Raw genomic sequence first — 24,154 nt, forward strand, 5'->3', positions numbered from 1 at the left:
CCTGTCTCCCTCTTCAACCTATCTACCTTCCCCTTCAATGTATCTTTAATATTTGCCTTAATCACTCCGTGTGGGAACGAGTTCCACATCCTCACACTCTCTGGATAAAGCAGTTTCTCCTGAATTTTCCATTGGTGTTATGAGTGAGTGTCTCATAGAAACACAGAAACATAGACAATAGGAGCAGGAGTCGGCCATTCGGCCCCTCGAGCCTGCACCGCCATTCAATATGACCATGGCTGATCCTCTATCCCAACACCATATTCCCACTTTTTCCCCGTACCCCTTGATGCCTTTTTGTGTCTAGAAATCTATCGATCTCCCTCTTAAATATATTCAGTGACGTGGTCTCCACAGCCTTCTGTGGTAGAGAATTCCACAGGTTCACCTCCCTCGGAGTGAGAACGTTTCTCCTCATCTCGCTCCTAAATTTCCCTACCCCGTATCCTGAGACTGTGACCCCTTGTTCTAGACTTCCCAGCCCCCGGGGAAACATCCTCTCCGCATCCAGTCTGTCCAACCCTGTCAGAATTTTATACCTTTCAATGGGATCCCCTCTCATTCTTCTAAACTCCAGTGAATACAGGCCCAGTCGACCCAATCTCTCCTCATACCACAGTCCTGCCCTCCCAGGAATCAGTCTGGTGAACCTTCGCTGCACGTCCTCTGTGGCAAGTGTAAGAACATGAGAACATAAGAAATAGGAGCAGGAGTCGGCCATTCGGCCCCTCGAGCCTGCTCCGCCATTCAATAAGATCATGGCTGATCCGATCATGGACTCAGCTCCACTTCCCCGCCCGCTCCCCATAACCCTTCACTCCCTTATCACTCAAAAATCTGTCTATCTACGCCTTAAATATATTCAATGACCCAGCCTCCACAGCTCTCTGGGGCAGAGAATTCCACAGATTTACAACCCTCCGAGAGAAGAAATTCCTCCTCATCTCAGTTTTAAATGGGCGGCCCCTTATTCTAAGACCATGCCCCCTAGTTCTAGTCTCCCCCATCAGTGGGAACATCCTCTCTGCATCCACCTTGTCGAGCCCCCTCATAATCTGATACGTTTCGATAAGATCACCTCTCATTCTTCTGAACTCCAATGAGTAGAGGCCCAACCTCCTCAACCTTTCCTCATAAGTCAACCCCCTCATCCCCAGAATCAACCGAGTGAACCTCTCTGAACTGACTCCAAAGCATGTATATCCTTTCGTAAATATGGAAACTAAAACTGCACGCAGTACTCCAGGTGTGGCCTCACCAATACCCTGTATAACTGGAGCAAGACTTCCCTGCTTTTATACTCCATCCCCTTTGCAATAAAGGCCAAGATACCATTGGCCTTCCTGATCACTTGCTGTACCTGCATACTAACCTTTTGTGTTTCATGCACAAGTAACCCCCAGGTCCCGCTGTACTGCGGCACTTTGTAATCTTTCTCCATTTAAATAATAACTTGCTCTTTGATTTTTTTTCTAACTCTATATTGATGGCGCGCCCAGTTCCAGTCTCCAACCACCCAGCCTCCTCCCCCCGCACGTGTAAACATCTTCTCTACGTCTACCCTGGCTGGGAAGTCCAGAACAAGGGGTCACACAGTCTCAGGATACGGGGTAGGAAACTTAGGAGAGAGATGAGGAGAAATGTTCTCACTCCGAGGGTGGTGAACCTGTGGAATTCTCGACCACAGAAGGCTGTGGAGACCAAGTCACTGAATATATTTAAGAGGGAGATAGATAGATTTCTAGACACAAAAGGTATCAAGGGGTATGGGGAGAAAGCGGGAATATGGTGTTGGGATAGAGGATCAGCTATGATCATATTGAATGGTGGTGCAGGCTCGAGGGGCCGAATGGCCTACTCCTGCTCCTATTTTATAAGTTTCTATGTTTCTATGAACCCCATCATAGTTTCACAACCTTCCCAACCACAATGTTGCCGGGACTGGAGAATTTTTAGTGATGAGGAAAGATTGGATAGGCTGGGGTTGTTGTCTCTGGAACAGAGGAGGCTGAGGGGAGACCTGATTGAGGTGTATAAAATGATGAGGGGCCTGGATAGAGTGGATAGGACGGAACTGTTTCCCTGGGCAGAGGGGTCAACAACCAGGGGGCAGAGATTGAAAGTAATTGAGGGGAGGTTTTGAGGGGATTTGAGGGGAAATGTCTTCACCCAGAGGGTGGTGGGGGTCTGGGGTGGAACTCACGGCCTGAAAGGGGGGTAGAGGCAGAAACCCTCACCACATTTGGATGTGCACCTGAAGTGCCGTAACCCACAGGGCTACGGACCCAGAGCGGGAAAGTGGGATTAGGCTGGGTAGCTCTTGGTCGGCCGGCGGGACACGCTGGGCCGAAATGGCCTCCTTCCGTGATTCTATGATTCTATGAATCTTAAAGACCTCTATTAGATCCCCCCCTCCTTGGCCTTCTCTTTTCTAGGGAAACGAGACCTCAGACTGTCCAGTCTTTCCTGAGAAGTATATGCACTCAGTACTGGTATCATCCTTGTAAATCTGTTTTGCACCTTGTCCGGTGCCTCTCCGTCATTTTTTATAATGTGGAGAACAGAACTGTGTACAGCACTCCAAGTATGATCTAACCCAGGTATATGGAGACCAGAACTGTGCACGGTGCTCCAAGTGTGGTCTAACCAAGGTATATGGAGACCAGAACTGTGCACAGTGCTCCAAGTATGATCTAACCAAGGTATATGGTGACCAGAACTGTGCACAGTGCTCCAAGTGTGGTCTAACCAAGGTATATGGAGACCAGAACTGTGCACGGTGCTCCAAGTGTGGTCTAACCAAGGTATATGGAGACCAGAACTGTGCACAGTGCTCCAAGTGTGGTCTACCCCAGGTATATGGAGACCAGAACTGTGCACAGTGCTCCAATTCTGGTCTACCCCAGGTATATGGAGACCAGAACTGTGCACAGTGCTCCAAGTGTGGTCTAACCCAGGTATATGGAGACCAGAACTGTGCACAGTGCTCCAACTGTGATCTAACCCAGGTATATGGAGACCAGAACTGTGCACAGTGCTCCAAGCGTGGTCTAACCCAGGTATATGGAGACCAGAACTGTGCACAGTGCTCCAACTGTGATCTAACCCAGGTATATGGAGACCAGAACTGTGCACAGTGCTCCAAGCGTGGTCTAACCCAGGTATATGGAGACCAGAACTGTGCACAGTGCTCCAACTGTGATCTAACCCAGGTATATGGAGACCAGAACTGTACACAGTGCTCCAAGCGTGGTCTAACCCAGGTATATGGAGACCAGAACTGTACACAGTGCTCCAAGCGTGGTCTAACCCAGGTATATGGAGACCAGAACTGTGCACGGTGCTCCAAGTGTGGTCTAACCCAGGTATATGGAGACCAGAACTGTGCACATGCTCCAAGTGTGGTCTAACCCAGGTATATGGAGACCAGAACTGTGTACGGCGCTCCAGGTGTGGGCTGAATGGATGATCTAGCCTGTAGACGCTCAGTTGTCTATCAATCGCATGTCACTGACCTGCTCTGCGGACCTGTGTCCTGATTGGCTCAGTCAGTGTCCGGTGTGATACCAGGCAGGTGTAGCTTGACCCTGATGCCCACAGCGAGCTGGGCGTGCTGAGCCTGCCGATCAGGGTATAACTCCCATCCGGTTGGACGGAGGGACCCGTGTTGGAGAGGCCTGTGCTGACCGGCTGATTATCCATCTCCCAGCTCAGCGAGATTTCCCCGGGGTAGAATCCGGTGGCTCCACAGATGAGCTCAACGTTGGTCCTGGTCGCGTTCTCCTCAGGTGGTGGCTGACGGAGGAAGACGGAGGGAGCCTGTAGGGGGCGCACTGCAAAGGAGAAGGTTAAACATTGTGAACGTTGTCTGGTGCCATCCTTATCTAGCTCATCGTAGCCAGAGAATCTCCTGCAATGGCTTCTCCTCCTGCCCCCACACCATTACCTCTGGTGTACCCCAAGGCTCGAGCCTCGGTCCCCTCCTATTTCTCATCTACATCTTGTCCCTTGGCGACAAGGAGTCAGTTTCCACATGGACCCTGATGACCAGCTCGACCTCTCCCCCACTTCTCTCCACTCTCTCTCAAGTGTCAGATTGCTTGTCCGACATCCAGTTGTGGACACCTGGGAGTCCCTGGCCAAACACCAGTCCGCCCCAAGTGTGCCCAGGAGGGGCGCTGAGCACCTCGAGTCTCGTCGCCGAGAGCGCGCAGAAACCAAGCGCAGGCAGCGGAAGGAGCGTGCGGCAAACCTGTCCCACCCTCCCCTTTCCCTCAACCACTGTCTGTCCCACCTGTGACAGGGACTGCGGCTCTCGTATTGGGCTGTTCAGCCACCTGAGGACTCATGTTCAGAGTGGAAGCAAGTCTTCCTCGATTGCGAGGGCCTGCCTACGGTGATGATCTGGATGAGCAGAAAGTTCCTCCGAGTGAATTATCGGGAAGACCGAAGCCATTGTTCTCGGTCCCCGCCGCAAACTCCGTTCCCCAGCCCCCGACTCCCTCCCTCTCCCCAACTCCTGGTCTGGGGGCTGAACCAGACTGTTCGCCACCTCGGGGTCGTATTTGCCCCAGGAATGAGCTTCCGGCCACATATCCGCGGCATAACTAAGACCGCCGATTTTCCTGTCCCCCCCGTAACATCGCCCGTCTCCGTCCCCCGCCTCCGCTCATCCGCTGCTGAAACCCTCACACAAGTTGTTGATGTAGAAGGTTCTGGATCATTCTCCAGCTCGAAACAGAGAAACAGAGAAATTTCCAGCGCAGAAGGAGGCCATTCCGGCCCATCGTGTCCGCCCCGGCCGACAAAGAGCCGCACGGCCCTCGGTCAGCAGGTTACATATAAACCTGTGAACAATGACGGAAAGGCAAAGAGCATCCAGCCCAACCAGTCCGCCTCACACAACTGCGACACCCCTTACACCGAAACATTCTATACTCCACCCCAACCGGAGCCATGTGATCTCCTGGGAGAGGCAAAAACCAGATAAAAACCCAGGCCACTTTAGGGAGATAAAAATCTGGGAAAATTCCTCTCCGACCCATCCAGGCGATCGACACTAGTCCAGGAGATCACTCTGGCCGCATTCTATTCCCTGCGGTACTTACCGTTATATCTGCACCGTCCAACAAAAGGTCATCCAGTCTAATCCCAATTACCAGCTCTAGGTCCGTAACCCTGCAGGTTACTGCACTTTAAGTGCCCATCCAACCATCTCTTAAAAGTGGTGAGGGTTTCTACATCCATCACTCTTCCAGGCAGCGAGTTTCAGATCCCCACAACCCTCTGCGTAAAGAAGCCCCCCCTCAAATCCCCTCTAAACCTTCCACCAACCACCTTAAAACGATGCCTCCCTCGTAATAGACCCCTCCACCAATGGAAATAGACCCTTATGTCCAGGTCCCTCAATAATTTGTACAGCTAGTATCACTTTGAACCAACTCCCATTGATACAGTGCCTTGAGCAGAATAAAACGTCCCAAGATTCTTCACAGGAGCGATTATCAAAAACAAATTTGACACCGAGCCACGTGAGGAGAAATTAGGGACAGGTGACCAAAAGCTGCGTCAAAGAGGGAGGTTTGAAGGAGCGTCTTGAAGGAGGAGAGAGAGGTAGAGAGGCGGAGAGGTTTAGGGAGGGAGTTCCAGAGCTTGGGGCCCAGGCAACAGAAGGCACGGCCACCGATGGTGTAGCGATTATAATCAGGGATGCTCAGGAGGGCAGAATTAGAGGAGCGCAGACATCTCGGGGGGTTGTGGGGCTGGAGGAGGTTACAGAGGTAGGGAGGGGTGTAGGGGATGGAGGAGGTTACAGAGATAGGGAGGGGTGTAGGGGATGGAGGAGGTTACAGAGATAGGGAGGGGTGTAGGGGATGGAGGAGGTTACAGAGATAGGGAGGGGTGTAGGTGCTGGAGGCGGTTACAGAGATAGGAAGTTGTGTAAGGGCTGGAGGAGGTTACAGAGATAGGGAGGGGTGTAGTGGTTGGAGGAGGTTACAGAGATAGGGAGGGGTGTAGAGGCTGGACGAGGTTACAGAGATAACAAGGGTTGTAGGGCCTGGAGGAGGTTACAGAGATAGTGAGGGATGTAGGGGCTGGAGGAGGTTACAGAGATAGGGAGGGATGTAGGTGCTGGAGGCGGTTACAGAGATAGGAAGTTGTGTAAGGGCTGGAGGAGGTTACAGAGATAGGGAGGGGTGTAGTGGTTGGAGGAGGTTACAGAGATAGGGAGGGGTGTAGAGGCTGGAGGAGGTTACAGAGATAACGAGGGACGTAGGTGCTGGAGGAGGTTACAGAGATAGGGAGGGGTATAGTGGCTGGAGGAGGTTACAGAGGTAGGGAGGGGTGTAGGGGCTGGAGGAGGTTACAGAGATAGGGAGGGGTGTAGGGGTTGGAGGAGGTTACAGAGATAGGGAGGGGTGTAGGAGCTGGAGGAGGTTACAGAGATAGGTAGGGGTGTAGGGCCTGGAGGAGGTTACAGAGATAGGGAGGGGTGTAGGGGCTGGAGGAGGTTACAGAGATAGGGAGGGGTGTAGGGGCTGGAGGAGGTTACAGAGATAGGGAGGGGTGTAGGGGCTGGAGGAGGTTACAGAGATAGGGAGGGGTGTCGTGGCTGGAGGCGGTTACAGAGGTAGGGAGAGGTGTAGGGGCTGGAGGAGGTTACTGAGTTCGGGAGGGGCGAGGGCCATGGAGGGATTTGTAAACAAGGATGAGAATTGTGAAAGGCTTGTGTTCAGATCAATCCAAAGCTGAGGCTTCAGGAACCAGAGCAAGGGACTGCGGCGTATTGGAGGGATATCAGGAAAGAGATCGTGGATACATTGGTTGTCATCTTCCAAAATTCCACAGATTCTCGGACGTTTCCCGCAGGTTGGAAGGTGACAGATATAACCCGGCTATTTGAGAAAGGAGGGAGAGAGAAAACAGGGAACTACAGAGCAGTTAGTCTGACATCAGTCGTCGGGAAAATAATAGAATCTATTATTAAGGACGTGGTAACAGGGCACTTAGCAAATAATAATAGGATTGGGGAGTCCACGGGATGAAAAGGGAAATCATATTTGTCAAATCTGGTTTGAGGTTGTAACAGCAGAAGAGATAAGGGGGGAACCAGTGGATGTGATATATTTGGTATATTTGTATTTCAGAAGGCAGTCAAGAGAAGGAATAAACAGGTTATTTTTGGGTGGGCAGGCTGTAGCGAATGGGGTGCCGCAGGGATCAGTGCTGGGGCCCCAGCTATTTACAATCTATATCAAGGATTTGGACGAGGGGACCAAATGTAATATATCCAAGTTTGCTGATGGTACAAAACTCGGTGGGAATGTAAGTTGTGAGGAGGATGCAAGGAGGGTGCAAGGGGATGGAGACAGGCTCAGTGAGTGGGCAAGACCATGGCAACTGGAATATAATGTGGAGTAATGTGAAGTTATCCACTTTGGTCGGAAAACTAGAAAAGCAGAGTATTGTTCAAATGGCGAGAGATTGGCAAATGTTGGTGTTCCGAGGGACCTGGGGGGTCCTTGTACACCAATCACTGAACGTTAACAGGCAGGTACAGCAAGCAATGCAGAAAGCAAATGGTATGTTGGCCTTTATTACAGGAGGATTTGAGTCGAAGAGTAAAGACGTCTTACTGCGATTATATCGGGCCCCGGTGAGACCACACCTGGAGTATTGTGCACAGTTTTGGTCTCCTTACCTAAGGAAGGAGATACTTGCCACAGAGGGAGTGCAGCGAAGGTTCACCAGACTGATTCCTGGGATGGCGGGGATTGTCCAATGAGGAGAGATTGGGTCGACTAGGCCGATACTCTCTAGAGTTTAGAAGAATGAGAGATGATCTCATTGAAACATTCTCACAGGGCCTGACAGGGTAGATGCAGGGAGGGTGTTTCCCCCTGGGCTGGGGAGTCTAGAACCAGGGGTCACAGTCTCAGGATAAGGGCTCGGCCGTTTAGGACTGAGATGAGGATATGGGGATCGGGGGGGAAAGTGGAGTTGAGGTCAATGATCAGCCAGGATCTTATTGAATGGCGGAGAAGGCTCGAGGGGCCGAATGGCCGACTCCTGCTCCTACTTCTTATGTAAGTCAGTGCCAAACAAGACCAGTAACACAAACCAAATCTTTCGAATATACCACAACAACCATTGTACCGGATCGCTGTACCTGCCCTGGGAGTGTTTGATGGGACAGTGTAGAGGGAGCTTTACTCTGTATCTAACCCCCTGTACCTGCCCTGGGAGTGTTTGATGGGACAGTGTAAAGGGAGCTTTACTCTGTATCTAACCCCCTGTACCTGCCCTGGGAGTGTTTGATGGGACAGTGTAGAGGGAGCTTTACTCTGTATCTAACCCCCTGTACCTGCCCTGGGAGTGTTTGATGGGACAGTGTAGAGGGAGCTTTACTCTGTATCTAACCCCGTGCTGTACCTGCCCTGGGAGTGTGTGATGGGACAGAGTTGAGGGAGCTTTACTCTGTATCTAACCCTGTGCTGTTCCTGCCCTGGGAGTGTTTGATGGGACAGTGTAGAGGGAGCTTTACTCTAGATCTAACCCTGTGCTGTACCTGCCCTGGGAGTGTTTGATGGGACAGTGGAGAGGGAACTTTACTCTGTATCTAACCCCGTGCTGTTCCTGCTCTGGGAGTGTATGATGGGACAGTGTAGAGGGAGCTTTACTCTGTATCTAACCCCGTGCTGTACCTGCCCTGGGAGTGTTTGATGGGACAGTGTAGAGGGAGCTTTACTCTGTATCTAACCCTGTGCTGTACCTGCCCTGGGAGTGTTTGATGGGACAGTGTAGAGGGAGCTTTACTCTGTATCTAACCCTGTGCTGTACCTGCCCTGGGAGTGTTTGATGGGACAGTGTAGAGGGAACTTTACTCTGTATCTAACCCCGTGCTGTTCCTGCTCTGGGAGTGTTTGATGGGACAGTGTAGAGGGAGCTTTACTCTGTATCTAACCCCGTGCTGTACCTGCCCTGGGAGTGTTTGATGGGACAGTGTAGAGGGAACTTTACTCTGTATCTAACCCCGTGCTGTACCTGCCCTGGGAGTGTTTCATGGGACAGTGTAGAGGGAACTTTACTCTGTATCTAACCCTGTGCTGTACCTGTCCTGGGAGTGTTTGATGGGACAGTGTAGAGGGAGCATTACTCTGTATCTAACCCCATGTACCTGCCCTGGGAGTGTTTGATGGGACAGTGTAGAGGGAGCATTACTCTGTATCTAACCCCCTGTACCTGCCCTGGGAGTGTTTGATGGGACAGTGTAGAGGGAGCTTTACTCTGTATCTAACCCCCTGTACCTGCCCTGGGAGTGTTTGATGGGACAGTGTAGAGGGAGCTTTAGTCTGTATCTTACCCTGTGCTGTACCTGTCCTGGGAGTGTTTGATGGGACAGTGTAGAGGGAGCTTTACTCTGTATCTAACCCTGTGCTGTTCCTGCCCTGGGAGTGTTTGATGGGACAGTGTAGAGGGAGCTTTAATCTGTATCTAACCCTGTGCTGTACCTGTCCTGGGAGTGTTTGATGGGACAGTGTAGAGGGAGCATTACTCTGTATCTAACCCCCTGTACCTGCCCTGGGAGTGTTTGATGGGACAGTGTAGAGGGAGCTTTACTCTGTATCGAACCCCGTGCTGTACCTGCCCTGGGAGTGTTTGATGGGACAGTGTAGAGGGAGCTTTACTCTGTATCTAACCCCGTGCTGTACCTGCCCTGGGAGTGTTTGATGGGACAGTGTAGAGGGAACTTTACTCTGTATCTAACCCCCTGTACCTGTCCTGGGAGTGTTTGATGGGACAGTGTAGAGGGAGCTTTACTCTGTATCTAACCCGTGCTGTACCTGCCCTGGGAGTGTTTGATGGGACAGTGTAGAGGGAGCTTTACTCTGTATCTAACCCCGTGCTGTACCTGCCCTGGGGGTGTTTGATGGGACAGTGTAGAGGGAGCTTTACTCTGTATCTAACCCCGTGCTGTACCTGCCCTGGGAGTGTTTGATGGGACAGTGTAGAGGGAGCTTTACTCTGTATCTAACCCCCTGTACCTGCCCTGGGAGTGTTTGATGGGACAGTGTAGAGGGAGCTTTACTCTGTATTTAACCCCGTGCTATACATGCCCTGGGAGTGTTTGATGGGACAGTGTAGAGGGAGCGTTACTCTGTATCTAACCCCCTGTACCTGCCCTGGGAGTATTTGATGGGACAGTGTAGAGGGAGCTTTACTCTGTATCTAACCCCCTGTACCTGCCCTGGGAGTGTTTGATGGGACAGTGTAGAGGGAGCTTTACTCTGTATCTAACCCCCTGTACCTGCCCTGGGAGTGTTTGATGGGACAGAGTAGAGAGAGCTTTACTCTGTATCTAACCCCCTGTACCTGCCCTGGGAGTGTTTGATGGGACAGAGTAGAGAGAGCTTTACTCTGTATCTAACCCCCTGTACCTGCCCTGGGAGTGTTTGATGGGACAGAGTAGAGAGAGCTTTACTCTGTATCTAACCCCCTGTACCTGCCCTGGGAGTGTTTGATGGGACAGTGTAGAGGGAGCTTTACTCTGTATCTAACCCCCTGTACCTGCCCTGGGAGTGTTTGATGGGACAGTGTACAGGGAGCTTTACTCTGTATCTAACCCCCTGTACCTGCCCTGGGAGTGTTTGATGGGGACAGTGTAGAGGGAGCTTTACTCTGTATCTAACCCTGTGCTGTACCTGCCCTGGGAGTGTTTGATGGGACAGTGTAGAGGGAGCTTTACTCTGTATCTAACCCGTGCTGTACCTGCCCTGGGAGTGTTTGATGGGACAGTGTAGAGGGAGCTTTACTCTGTATCTAACCCCGTGCTGTACCTGCCCTGGGGGTGTTTGATGGGACAGTGTAGAGGGAGCTTTACTCTGTATCTAACCCCGTGCTGTACCTGCCCTGGGAGTGTTTGATGGGACAGTGTAGAGGGAGCTTTACTCTGTATCTAACCCCCTGTACCTGCCCTGGGAGTGTTTGATGGGACAGTGTAGAGGGAGCTTTACTCTGTATTTAACCCCGTGCTGTACCTGCCCTGGGAGTGTTTGATGGGACAGTGTAGAGGGAGCTTTACTCTGTATCTAACCCCCTGTACCTGCCCTGGGAGTATTTGATGGGACAGTGTAGAGGGAGCTTTACTCTGTATCTAACCCCCTGTACCTGCCCTGGGAGTGTTTGATGGGACAGTGTAGAGGGAGCTTTACTCTGTATCTAACCCCCTGTACCTGCCCTGGGAGTGTTTGATGGGACAGAGTAGAGAGAGCTTTACTCTGTATCTAACCCCCTGTACCTGCCCTGGGAGTGTTTGATGGGACAGAGTAGAGAGAGCTTTACTCTGTATCTAACCCCCTGTACCTGCCCTGGGAGTGTTTGATGGGACAGAGTAGAGAGAGCTTTACTCTGTATCTTACCCCCTGTACCTGCCCTGGGAGTGTTTGATGGGACAGTGTAGAGGGAGCTTTACTCTGTATCTAACCCCCTGTACCTGCCCTGGGAGTGTTTGATGGGACAGTGTACAGGGAGCTTTACTCTGTATCTAACCCCCTGTACCTGCCCTGGGAGTGTTTGATGGGGACAGTGTAGAGGGAGCTTTACTCTGTATCTAACCCCCTGTACCTGCCCTGGGAGTGTTTGATGGGACAGTGTAGAGGGAGCTTTACTCTGTATCTAACCCCGTGCTGTACCTGCCCTGGGAGTGTTTGATGGGACAGTGTAGAGGGAGCTTTACTCTGTATCTAACCCCCTGTACCTGCCCTGGGAGTGTTTGATGGGACAGTGTAGAGGGAGCTTTACTCTGTATCTAACCTCCTGTACCTGCCCTGGGAGTGTTTGATGGGACAGTGTAGAGGGAGCTTTACTCTGTATCTAACCCCCTGTACCTGCCCTGGGAGTGTTTGATGGGACAGTGTAGAGGGAGCTTTACTCTGTATCTAACCCCCTGTACCTGCCCTGGGAGTGTTTGATGGGACAGGGTAGAGGGAGCTTTACTCTGTATCTAACCCCCTGTACCTGCCCTGGGAGTGTTTGATGGGGACAGGGTACTTTACTCTGTAACTAAGGGTTTAAGGTGTGACTCACCGTCTTGTTTGCTGAGGGTGTGTGTCAGCGGGCTTGGTGAGGAAAGGTGTTTGACCAGACAGGTGAAGACTGAGCCCGAATCCCATTCCCGTACGGAGACCCTTAACGTGCTGCTGGAACTGAAGGTCCCATTCTCATGTTGTGTTGTGCGGCCGAGCTCCCAGGCGAAGGCTGACTGACGCCTGTTGATGAGCCAGGCGAAGGAGATGTTCCTGGGGTAATGACCGATGGCCTGACACTCCAACGTGGCAGTCCCATTAGTGTCCATCTCATCGTAGGTGGGCGCTCGGAGGTAGAGGCTTGGAACTGTCGGGTATCGGGCTGGTGAGAGAGAAAGTCAGACTTGCATTTATATAGCACCTTTCACCACCACCGGACGTCCCAAAGCGCTTTACAGCCAATGAAGTACTTTTGGAGTGTAGTCACTGTTGTAATGTGGGAAACGCGGCAGCCAATTTGTGCACAGCAAGCTCCCCCACACAGCAATGTGATAATGACCCAGATCATCTGTTTTTGTTACACTGACTAAGGGATAAATATTGGCCCCAGGACACCGGGGAGAACTCCCCTGCTCTTCTTCAAAATAGTGCCCAGGGATTTTTTACGTCCACCTGAGAGAGCAGACGGGGCCTCGGTTTAATATCTCATCCAAAAGAGGGCACCTCCGACAGTGCAGCACTCCCTCAGTACTGCCCCTCCGACAGTGCGGCACTCCCTCAGTACTGCCCCTCCGACAGTGCGGCGCTCCCTCAGTACTGCACCTCCGACAGTGCAGCACTCTCTCAGTACTGCCCCTCCGACAGTGCGGCGCTCCCTCAGTACTGCCCCTCCGACAGTGCGGCGCTCCCTCAGTACTGCCCCTCCGACAGTGCGGCGCTCCCTCAGTACTGCCCCTCCGACAGTGCGGCGCTCCCTCAGTACTGCCCCTCCGACAGTGCGGCTCTCCCTCAGTACTGCCCCTCCGACAGTGCGGCGCTCCCTCAGTACTGCCCCTCCGACAGTGCGGCGCTCCCTCAGTACTGCCCCTCCGACAGTGTGGCACTCCCTCAGTACTGCCCCTCCGACAGTGCGGCACTCCCTCAGTACTGCCCCTCCGACAGTGCGGCGCTCTCTCAGTACTGCCCCTCCGACAGTGCGGCGCTCTCTCAGTACTGCCCCTCCGACAGTGCGGCGCTCCCTCAGTACTGCCCCTCCGACAGTGCGGCGCTCCCTCAGTACTGCCCCTCCGACAGTGCGGTGCTCCCTCAGTACTGCCCCTCCGACAGTGCGGCACTCCCTCAGTACTGCCCCTCCGACAGTGCGGCGCTCCCTCAGTACTGCCCCTCCGACAGTGCGACGCTCCCTCAGTACTGCCCCTCTGACAGTGCGGCGCTCCCTCAGTACTGCCCCTCCGACAGTGCGGCACTCCCTGGAGTGGGACTTGAACCCACAACCTTCTGACTGAGAGGCGAGAGAGCGAGACCACCCACTGTGCCACAGCTAACTCCCAAATCCCTGCCCGCACTCCTCCCGCTAATGCCCACCCCCCCCCCGTTCCCCAGCCGACCGTCTCCCAATGCCGCCCAGCCCCCTCCCCTCCCCCCCCCCCCAGCGATCCAGACACTTACCGCTGGTCCTGATCTCCTTGACGATGGGCTGGGTCAATGCCTGGTGGGCGACGGCGCACTGGTACGTGTCCGCAGCCACCCAATCGCGGCCCGCGAGCTCCAGCTGGCTGACGATGGTGTAGCGGTCCCCGGGGTCCCTGGACAGAGGCCTCTCGGTGATCCCCGCCGTCAACCTCCTCCCGTCCGAGTACCAGGAGATCTGCACCATGGGTGGGAAGAATCCAGTGACGAGGCAGAGCAGGGAGGTGGAACCCTCCTCTGTCACCTCCCCTGGGGGCGGGTAGTGAAGCTGGACCAAGGGAGGAGAGGACGGAGGCACTGTAAGCAGAAACAGGGGGTGGGGGGGGGGTCAATCACTGGCCGGAGACCCTCCCTCCCACAATCGAGACATCCCCACCACCCTCTCGCAATTGTCACACTGCTTGTCCGACATCCAGTTCTGGAAGGGCAGAAGTTCTCTCCGACTGAATACGGAATACTTGCCTTTATTAGCCGAGCCGAGGGGCCCATTGGGAGACATGGGCCCAGCCCCACACTGTGCGATATGTGTGGGCATTGGGTCCGTGCAGCAGAGCTGGTCTCCAGTCCTCCTGGTTAACCCTCGCCCCTGGACCAAGTCCTCGCTCTGTCAAGCCCCGTGTGGTGGGCTGGTGTACAACGGTCACCCCACGTTAAACAAACCCACCCACAGGCATCTTCCACCCTTCAGGATGTAGTTCTGGATCTCGAATATTGGGTCCTTCATTGAAACACCAATATACCTGAATGATTTAGATGAAGGAATTGAGTGTAATATCTCCAAGTTTGCAGATGACACTGAGCTGGGTGGTGGTGTGAGCTGTGAGGAGGATGCTAAGAGGCTGCAGGGTGACTTGGACAGGTTAGGTGAGTGGGCAAATGCATGGCAGATGCAGAATAATGTGGATAAATGTGAGGTTATCCGCTTTGGTGGCAAAAACAGGAAGGCAGAATATTATCTGAATGGCAACAGGTGAGGAAAAGGGGAGGTGCAACGAGACCTGGGTGTCATGGTACATCAGTCATTGAAAGTTGGCATGCAGGTACAGCAGGGGGTGAAGAAGGCAAATGGTATGTTGGCCTTCATAGCGAGAGGATTTGAGTATAGGAGCAGGGAGGTCTTACTGCAGTTGTACAGGGCCTTGGTGAGGCCACACCTGGAATATTGTGTTCAGTTTTGGTCTCCTAATTTGAGGAAGGACATTCTTGCTATTGAGGGAGTGCAGCGAAGGTTCACCAGACTGATTCCCGGGATGGCAGGACTGACATATGAGGAGAGACTGGATCGACTGGGCTTATATTCACTGGAGTTTTGAAGAATGAGAGGGGATCTCATAGAAATAAATAAAATTCTGACGGGACTGGACGGGTTAGATGCAGGAAGAATGTTCCCGATGTTGGAGAAGTCCAGAACCAGATGTCACAGTCTAAGGATAAGGGGTAAGCCATTTAGGACCGAGATGAGGGTGAGAGCGGTGAACCTGTGGAATTCCCGACCACAGAGAGTTGTTGAGGCCAGTTCTTTAGATATATTCAAGAGGGAGTTAGATATGGCCCTTACGGCTAAAGGGATCAAGGGGTATGGAGAGAAAGCAGGAAAGGGGTACTGAGGTGAATGATCAGCCATGATCTTATTGAATGGTGGTGCAGGCTCGAAGGGCCGAATGGCCTACTCCTGCACCTATTTTCTATGTTTCTATGTTTCTAAATGGTGGGATACTGAGAAGTGTGGAGGAACTGAGGGACCTGGGAGTGCAGGTCCACAGATCCCTGAAGGTAGCAAGCCAGGTGGATAAGGTGGTTAAGAAGGCATACGGAATACTTGCCTTTATTAGCCGAGGCGTAGAATACATAAGAACATAAGAACATAAGAAATAGGAGCAGGAGTTGGCCATACGGCCCCTCGAGCCTGCTCCGTCATTTAATACGATCATGGCTGATCCGATCATGGACTCAGCTCCACTTCCCCGCCCGCTCCTTTATTCCCTTATCGGTTAAGAAATTGTCTCTCTCTGTCTTAAATATATTCAATGTCCCGGCTTCCACAGCTCTCTGGGGCAGAGAATTCCACAGGTTTACAACCCATTGAGAGAAGAAATTCCTCCTCATCTCAGTTTTAAATGGGTGGCCCCTTATCCTAAGACCATGCCCCCTAGTTCTAGTCTCCCCCATCAGTGGAAACATCCTCTCTGCATCCACCTTGTCAAGAGCAGGGAGGTTATGCTTGAACTGTATAAAACACTGGTTAGGCCACAGTTGGAGTACTGCGTGCACAGTTCTGGTCACCACATTACAGGAAGGATGTGATTGAACTCAGGCAGAGTCAGCATGGATTTATGAAGGGGTAGTCATGTTTGACAAATTTGCTGAAGTTCTTTGAGGATGTAACGAACAGGGTGGATAAAGGGGAACCAGTGGGTGTCGTGTATTTGGATTTCCAGCAAGCATTTGACAAGGTGTCACATAAAAGGTTACTGCACAAGATAAAAGTTCATGGGGTTGGGGGTAATATATTAGCATGGATAGAGGATTGGCTTACTAACAGAAAACAGAGAGTCGGGATAAATGGGTCATTCTCGGGTTGGCAACCAGTAACTAGTGGGGTACCGCAGGGATCAGTGCTGGGACCCCAACTATTTATAATCTATATTAACGACTTGGAAGAAGGGACTGAGTGTAACGTAGCCAAGTTTGCTGACGATACAAAGATGGGGGGAAAAGCAATGTGTGAGGAGGACACAAAAAATCTGTAAAAGGACACAGACAGGCTAAGTGAGTGGGCAGAAATTTGGCAGATGGAGTATAATGTTGGAAAGTGTGAGGTCATGCACTTTGGCAGAAAAAAATCAAAGAGCAAGTTATTATTTAAATGGAGAAAGATTGCAAAGTGGCGCAGTACAGCGGGACCTGGGGGTTACTTGTGCATGAAACACAAAAGGTTAGTATGCAGGTACAGCAAGTGATCAGGAAGGCCAATGGTATCTTGGCCTTTATTGCAAAGGGGATGGAGTATAAAAGCAGAGAAGTCTTGCTCCAGTTATACAGGGTATTGGTGAGGCCACACCTGGAGTACTGCGTGCAGTTTTGGTTTCCGTATTTACGAAAGGATACATTTGCTTTGGAGGCAGTTCAGAGAAGGTTCACTCGGTTGATTCCGGAGATGAGGGGGTTGACTTATGAGGAAAGGTTGAGGAGGTTGGGCCTCTACTCATTGGAATTCAGAAGAATGAGAGGTGATCTTATCGAAACGTAGAAGATTATGAGGGTGCACATCCAGGTACTTTTTAAATGTGGTGAGGGTTTCTGCCTCTAGCCCCCTTTCAGGCCGTGAGTTCCGCCCCAGACCCCCACCACCCTCTGGGTGAAGACATTTCCTCTCAAATCCCCTCTAAACCTCCCCCAATTACTTTCAATCTCTGCCCCCTGGTTGTTGACCCCTCTGCCCAGGGAAACAGGTCCGTCCTATCCACTCTATACAGGCCCCTCATCATTTTATACACCTCAATCAGCTCTCCCCTCAGCCTCCTCTGTTCCAAGGAAAACAACCCCAGCCTATCCAATCTTTCCCCATCGCTAAAACTCTCCAGTCCCGGCAACATCCTGGTAAATCTCCTCTGTACCCTCTCCAGTGCAACATCCTGGTAAATCTCCTCTGTACCCTCTCCAGTGCATAAGAACATAAGGACATAAGAAATAGGAGCAGGAGTCGGCCATTCGGCCCCTCGAGCCTGCTCCGCCATTCAACAAGATCATGGCTGATCCGATCATGGACTCAGCTCCACTTCCCCGCCCGCTCCCCTTATTCCCTTACCGTTTAAGAAACTGTCTATCTCTGTCTTAAATATATTCAATGTCCCGGCTTCCACAGACAGCTCTCTAAGGCAGCGAATTCCATACATTTACAACCCTCTGAGAGAAGAAATTCCTCCTCATCTCAGTTTTAAATGGGCGGGTCCCTTATTCTAAGACCATGCCCCCTAGTTCTAGTCTTCCCCATCAGTGGAAACATCCTCTCTGCATCCACCTTGTCAAGCCCCCTCGTAATCTTATACGTTTCGATAAGATCACCTCTCATTCTTCTGAATTCCAATGAATAGAGGCCCAACCTCCTCAACCTTTCCTCATAAGTCAACCCCTTCATCTCCGGAATCAACCGAGTGAACCTTCACTGAACTGCCTCCAATGCAAGTCTATCCCTCCTTAAATACGGAGGCCAAAACTGCACGCAGTACTCCAGGTGTGGCCTCACCAATACCCTGTCCAGTTGTAGCAGGACTTCCCTGCTTTTATACTCTATCCCCCTTTGCAATAAAGGCCAACGTTTGGGGGGGGGTGAGGGTCCCACAGTTTGTGGGATGAGGGGTCCCACTGTTTGGGGGGGTGAGGAGACCACAGTTTGGGCGGGTGAGGGTTCGGACACCCTTATTCTAAGACCATGCCCTGTAGTTCTAGTCTTCCCTCTCAGTGGAAACATCCTCTCTGCATCCACCTTGTCAAGAGCAGGGAGGTTATGCTTGAACTGTATAAAACACTGGTTAGGCCACAGGTGGAGTACTGCGTGCACAGTTCTGGTCACCACATTACAGGAAGAATGTGATTGAACTCAGGCAGAGTCAGCCTGGATTTATGAAGGGGAAGTCATGTTTGACAAATTTGCTGGAATTCTTTGAGGATGTATCGAACAGGGTGGATAAAGGGGAACCAGTGGATGTGGTGTATTTGGACTTCCAGCAAGCATTTGACACACAAAAGGTTATTGCACAAGATAAAAGTTCACGGGGTTGGGGATAATATATTAGCATGGATAGAGGATTGGTTAACTAACAGAAAACAGAGAGTCGGGATGAATGGTTAATTCTCGGGTTGGCAACCAGTAACTAGTGGGGTGCCGCAGGGATCAGTGCTGGGACCCCAACTATTTACAATCCACCTTGTCAAGTTCCCTTATAATCTTATACGTTTCGATAAGATCACCTCCCATTCTTCTGAATTCCAATGAGTAGAGGCCCAACCTCCTCAACCTTTCCTCATAAGTCAACCCCCTCATCCCCGGAATCAACTGAGTGAACCTTCTCTGAACTGCCTCCAAAGCAAGTATATCCTTTCGTAAATATGGAAACTAAAACTGCACGCAGGATATACAGCACAGAAACAGGTCATTGGGCCCAACCAGTCCATGCCGGCGTTTATGCTCCACTCGAGTCTCCTCCCGTCTTCCCCCATCTAAATCTATCGGCATAACCCTCTATCCCCTTCTCCCCCATATACTTGTCCAGCCTCCCCTTAAATGCATCGATACTATTCGCCTCAACCCCTCCCTGTGGCAGCGAGTTCCACATTCTCACCCCTCTCGGGGTAAAGAAGTTTCTCCTGAATTCCCCATTAGATTTCTGGGTGACTATCTTATATTAATGGCCTCTAGTCATACTCTACCCCACAAGTGGAAACATTCTCTCTCTATCCACACTTTCACAATGTAAGGTTACACATTTTCCAGATGGCACAGAAAGAGGGCACAAACTAAAAACTGATTAAAGTGAGTTAATGCAAGCTTTTTCAACACCCCCAGCATCGAGGCACTGACCACACACTCGACCAGCTCCGCTGGGCGGGGCCACATTGTCCGCATGGCCCCCAGACACGAGACTCCCCAAAGCGAGCGCTCTACTCGGAACTCCTTCACGGCAAACGAGCCAAAGGTGGGCAGAGGAAACGTTGCAAGGGACCACCCTCAAAGCCTCCCTGATAAAGTGCAACATCCCCCACCGACACCTGGGAGTCCCTGGGCCCAAAGACCAGTCCCGCCCCTAAGTGGAGGAAGTGCATCCGGGAGGGCGCTGAGCACCTCGAGTCTCGTCGCCGAGAGCGTGCAGAAAGCAAGCGCAGGCAGCGGAAGGAGCGTCCGGCAAACCAGTCCCACCCTCCCCTTCCCTCAACCACTGTCTGTCCCACCTGTGACAGGGACTGTGGCTCCCGTATTGGACTGTTCAGCCACCTAAGGGCTCATGTTTAGAGTGGAAGCAAGTCTTCCTCGATTCCGAGGGACTGCCCATGATGATGAAGGATGAAAACAATGGGGTTGTTACATTTTAATAAGCTAACTGAAGAGGCCCTGAACTGATCGGCCAGAGGGGGAATCAAATTTCTCTGGAGACCCCAAGTCTGCAAGGAACCAGAACAACAAAGGGACCCCACCAGGTGCACAGTTTTGGAGAACGAGGTGATTCAGATGAGGACTTAGCTTTGGCCTTGTAAACTCAACTTGCAAATTGGGGACATCCAGGTCAGTCAGTCAAACAAGGTCACCACAAACATCATCACAGGCAGGCCCTCGGAATCGAGGTTAAGCCTAAATGTTGTGCCACGTGTTGTCCTGTTTCCCATAATTCCCAAGGTCTCCGAATCGAGGGAGAGTGAAAACACAAACACCCGACAATAATTTTAATGACCTCTATTAGGTCACCCCTCAGCCTTCTTTTTTCAGAGAAAAGAGACCCAGCCTGTTCATCCTTTCCTGATTATGTATACCCTCACATTTCTGGTATCGTCCTTGTAAATCTTCTCTTCACCCTCTTCAGTGCCTCCATATCCTTTTTATAATAAGGCGACCAGAACTGTGCACAGTGCTCCAAGTGTGGTCTAACCCAGGTATATGGAGACCAGAACTGTGCACGGTGCTCCAAGTGTGGTCTAACCCAGGTATATGGAGACCAGAACTGTGCACAGTGCTCCAAGTGTGGTCTAACCCAGGTATATGGAGACCAGAACTGTGCACGGTGCTCCAAGTGTGGTCTAACCCAGGTATATGGAGACCAGAACTGTGCACGGTGCTCCAAGTGTGGTCTAATCCAGGTATATGGAGACCAGAACTGTGCACGGTGCTCCAAGTGTGGTCTAACCAAGGTATATGGAGACCAGAACTAAGCACAGTACTCCAAGTGTGGTCTAACCAGGAGACCAGAACTGTGCACGGTGCTCCAAGTGTGGTCTAACCCAAGTATATGGAGACCAGAACTGTGTACCCTCTCCAGTGTAACATCCTGGTCAATCTCCTCTGTACCCTCTCCAGTGCGAGCGACATCCTGGTAAATCTCCTCCGTACCCTCTCCAGTGCAACATCCTGGTAAATCTCCTCTGTACCCTCTCCAGTGCAACATCCTGGTAAATCTCCTCTGTACCCTCTCCGGTGCAACATCCTGGTCAATCTCCTCTGTACCCTCTCCAGTGCAACATCCTGGTAAATCTCCTCTGTACCCTCTCCAGTGCGACATCCTGGTAAATCTCCTCTGTACCCTCTCCAGTGCAACATCCTGGTAAATCTCCTCTGTACCCTCTCTAGTGCGACATCCTGGTAAATCTCCTCTGTACCCTCTCCAGTGCAACATCCTGGTCAATCTCCTCTGTACCCTCTCCAGTGCAACATCCTGGTAAATCTCCTCTGTATCCTCTCCAGTGCAACATCCTGGTCAATCTCCCGTTGCTGCTCCGTCCTGTTGCCAGGCTGCTGACCCTCTCCCCCTCCCCCAGTCCCCCTTACCTGTCAGTCCAGTTCCCCCTGCTCCCCCAGCGTCCGCTGACCCTCCGTCCACGCTGACTGACCATCCGTCACTCGGTCAGTTTGGACCCAGAACTTGACCATTGGTCAGCTTCGACCCGTCCATGCACTGTAGGCGGTCAGCTTGAGATGCACGACAGCCAGGTTAGAGGTCGGAGGGAGGTTAGAGGTCGGAGGAAGGTTAGAGGTTGGAGGGAGGTTAGAGGTTGGAGGGAGGTTAGAGGTCAGAGCCAGGTTTGAAGTCGGAGGCAGGTTAGAGGTCGAAGGGAGGTTAGAGGTCGCAGGGAGGTTAGAGGTTGGGGGCAGATTAGAGGTCGGAGAGAGGTTAGAGGTGGGAGGGAGGTTAGAGGTTGGAGGGAGGTTAGAGATAGGAGGTAGGTTCGAGGTCGGAGGGAGTTTAGAGGTGGGAAGTAGGTTAAAGGTGGGAGGGAGGTTAGAGGTTGGAGGGAGGTTAGAAGTTGGATGGAGGTTAGAGGTTGGAGGGAGGTTAGAGTTAGAGGGAGTTTAGAGGTGGGAGGGAGGTTAGAAGTTGGAGGGAGTTTAGAGGTGGGAGGGAGGTTAGAGGTCGGAGGGAGGTTAGAAGTTAGAGGGAGTTTAGAGGTGGGAGGGAGGTTAAAGGTAGGAGGGAGGTTCGAGGTCGGAAGGAGTTTAGAGGTCGGAGGGAGGTTAGAGGTCGGAGGGAGGTTAGAGTCGGAGGGAGTTTAGAGGTGGGAGGGAGGTTCGAGGTCGGAGGGAGTTTAGAGGTGGGAGGGAGGTTAGAGGTTGGAGGGAGGTTAGAGTCAGAGGGAGTTTAGAGGTCGGAGGGAGGTTAGAGGTTGGAGAGAGGTTCGAGGTCGGAGGGAGGTTAGAGGTTGGAGGGAGGTTAAAGGTGGGAGGGAGGTTAGAGGTTGGAGGGAGGTTAGAGGTCAGAGCCAGGTTTGAAGTCGGAGGCAGGTTAGAGGTCGAAGGGAGGTTAGAGGTCGCAGGGAGGTTAGAGGTTGGGGGCAGATTAGAGGTCGGAGAGAGGTTAGAGGTGGGAGGGAGGTTAGAGGTTGGAGGGAGGTTAGAGATAGGAGGTAGGTTCGAGGTCGGAGGGAGTTTAGAGGTGGGAAGTAGGTTAAAGGTGGGAGGGAGTTTAGAGGTTGGAGGGAGGTTAGAGGTTGGATGGAGGTTAGAGGTTGGAGGGAGGTTAGAGTTAGAGGGAGTTTAGAGGTGGGAGGGAGGTTAGAAGTTGGAGGGAGTTTAGAGGTGGGAGGGAGGTTAGAGGTCGGAGGGAGGTTAGAAGTTAGAGGGAGTTTAGAGGTGGGAGGGAGGTTAAAGGTAGGAGGGAGGTTCGAGGTCGGAAGGAGTTTAGAGGTCGGAGGGAGGTTAGAGGTCGGAGGGAGGTTAGAGTCGGAGGGAGTTTAGAGGTGGGAGGGAGGTTCGAGGTCGGAGGGAGTTTAGAGGTGGGAGGGAGGTTAGAGGTTGGAGGGAGGTTAGAGTCAGAGGGAGTTTAGAGGTCGGAGGGAGGTTAGAGGTTGGAGAGAGGTTCGAGGTCGGAGGGAGGTTAGAGGTTGGAGGGAGGTTAAAGGTGGGAGGGATGTTCGAGGTCGGAGGGAGGTTAGAGTTGGAGGGAGTTTAGAGGTGGGAGGGAGGTTAGAGGTTGGAGGGAGGTTCGAGGTCGGAGGGAGTTTAGAGGTCGGAGGGAGGTTAGAGTTGGAGGGAGGTTCGAGGTCGGAGGGAGTTTAGAGGTCGGTGGGAGGTTAGAGGTCGGAGGGAGTTTAGAGGTGGGAGGGAGGTTCGAGGTCGGAGGGAGTTTAGAGGTGGGAGGGAGGTTAGAGGTTGGAGGGAGGTTAGAGTCAGAGGGAGTTTAGAGGTCGGAGGGAGGTTAGAGGTTGGAGAGAGGTTCGAGGTCGGAGGGAGGTTAGAGTTGGAGGGAGGTTAGAGGTGGGAGGGAGGTTAGAGGTTGGAGGGAGGTTCGAGGTCGGAGGGAGTTTAGAGGTCGGAGGGAGGTTAGAGGTTGGAGGGAAGTTCGAGGTCGGAGGGAGTTTAGAGGTCGGAGGGAGTTTAGAGGTGGGAGGGAGGTTAGAGGTCGGAGGGAGGTTCGAGGTCGGAGGGAGTTTAGAGGTCGGAGAAAGTTTAGAGGTCGGAGGGAGTTTAGAGGTCGGAGGGAGTTTCGAGGTCGGAGGGAGGTTAGAGGTCGGAGGGAGGTTAGAGTCGGAGGGAGTTTAGAGGTGGGAGGGAGGTTCGAGGTCGGAGGGAGTTTAGAGGTGGGAGGGAGGTTAGAGGTCGGAGGGAGGTTCGAGGTCGGAGGGAGTTTAGAGGTGGGAGGGAGGTTAGAGGTCGTAGGGAGGTTAGAGGTCGGAGGGAGGTTAGAGGTCGGAGGGAGGTTCGAGGTCGGAGGGAGTTTAGAGGTCGGAGGGAGGTTAGAGGTCGGAGGGAGTTTAGAGGTCGGAGGGAGGTTAGAGGTCAGAGGGAGGTTAGTGGTCGGAGGGAGGTTAGAGGTCGGAGGGAGGTTCGAGGTCGGAGGGAGTTTAGAGGTCGGAGGGAGGTTAGAGGTTGGAGGGAGGTTAGAGTCGGAAGGAGTTTAGAGGTGGGAGGGAGGTTAGAGGTCGGAGGGAGGTTAGAGGTCGGAGGGAGGTTCGAGGTCGGAGGGAGGTTTGAGGTCAGAGGGAGGTTAGAGGTCGGAGGGAGTTTAGAGGTGGGAGGGAGGTTAGAGGTCGGAGGGAGGTTAGAGGTCGGAGGGAGTTTAGAGGTCAGAGGGAGGTTCGAGGTCGGAGGGAGGTTAGAGGTGGGAGGGAGGTTAGAGGTCGGATGGAGATTTGAGGTCAGAGGGAGGTTCGAGGTCGGAGGGAGTTTAGAGGTGGGAGGGAGGTTAGAGGTCGGAGGGAGGTTTGAGGTCGGAGGGAGTTTAGAGGTGGGAGGGAGG

The 24,154-nt window shown here is 52.4% G+C and overlaps 1 gene segment (V, D, J or C); it reads right to left on the minus strand.

Annotated features, from left to right (window-relative positions):
- Positions 1–3,507: 3,507 nt before the first annotated feature.
- The window catches only part of LOC139235707 (Ig mu chain C region secreted form-like), a 29,991-nt gene continuing 9,344 nt past the window's right edge, over positions 3,508–24,154 (minus strand). Inside the window, 3 exon segments of the C gene segment in view lie at positions 3,508–3,833; positions 12,088–12,408; positions 13,695–14,012. Coding sequence covers positions 3,508–3,833; positions 12,088–12,408; positions 13,695–14,012 — 965 coding nt within the window.

This window comes from Pristiophorus japonicus, chromosome 23 (assembly GCF_044704955.1).
Source record: "Pristiophorus japonicus isolate sPriJap1 chromosome 23, sPriJap1.hap1, whole genome shotgun sequence".
NCBI classification, from domain to species: Eukaryota; Metazoa; Chordata; class Chondrichthyes; family Pristiophoridae; genus Pristiophorus; species Pristiophorus japonicus.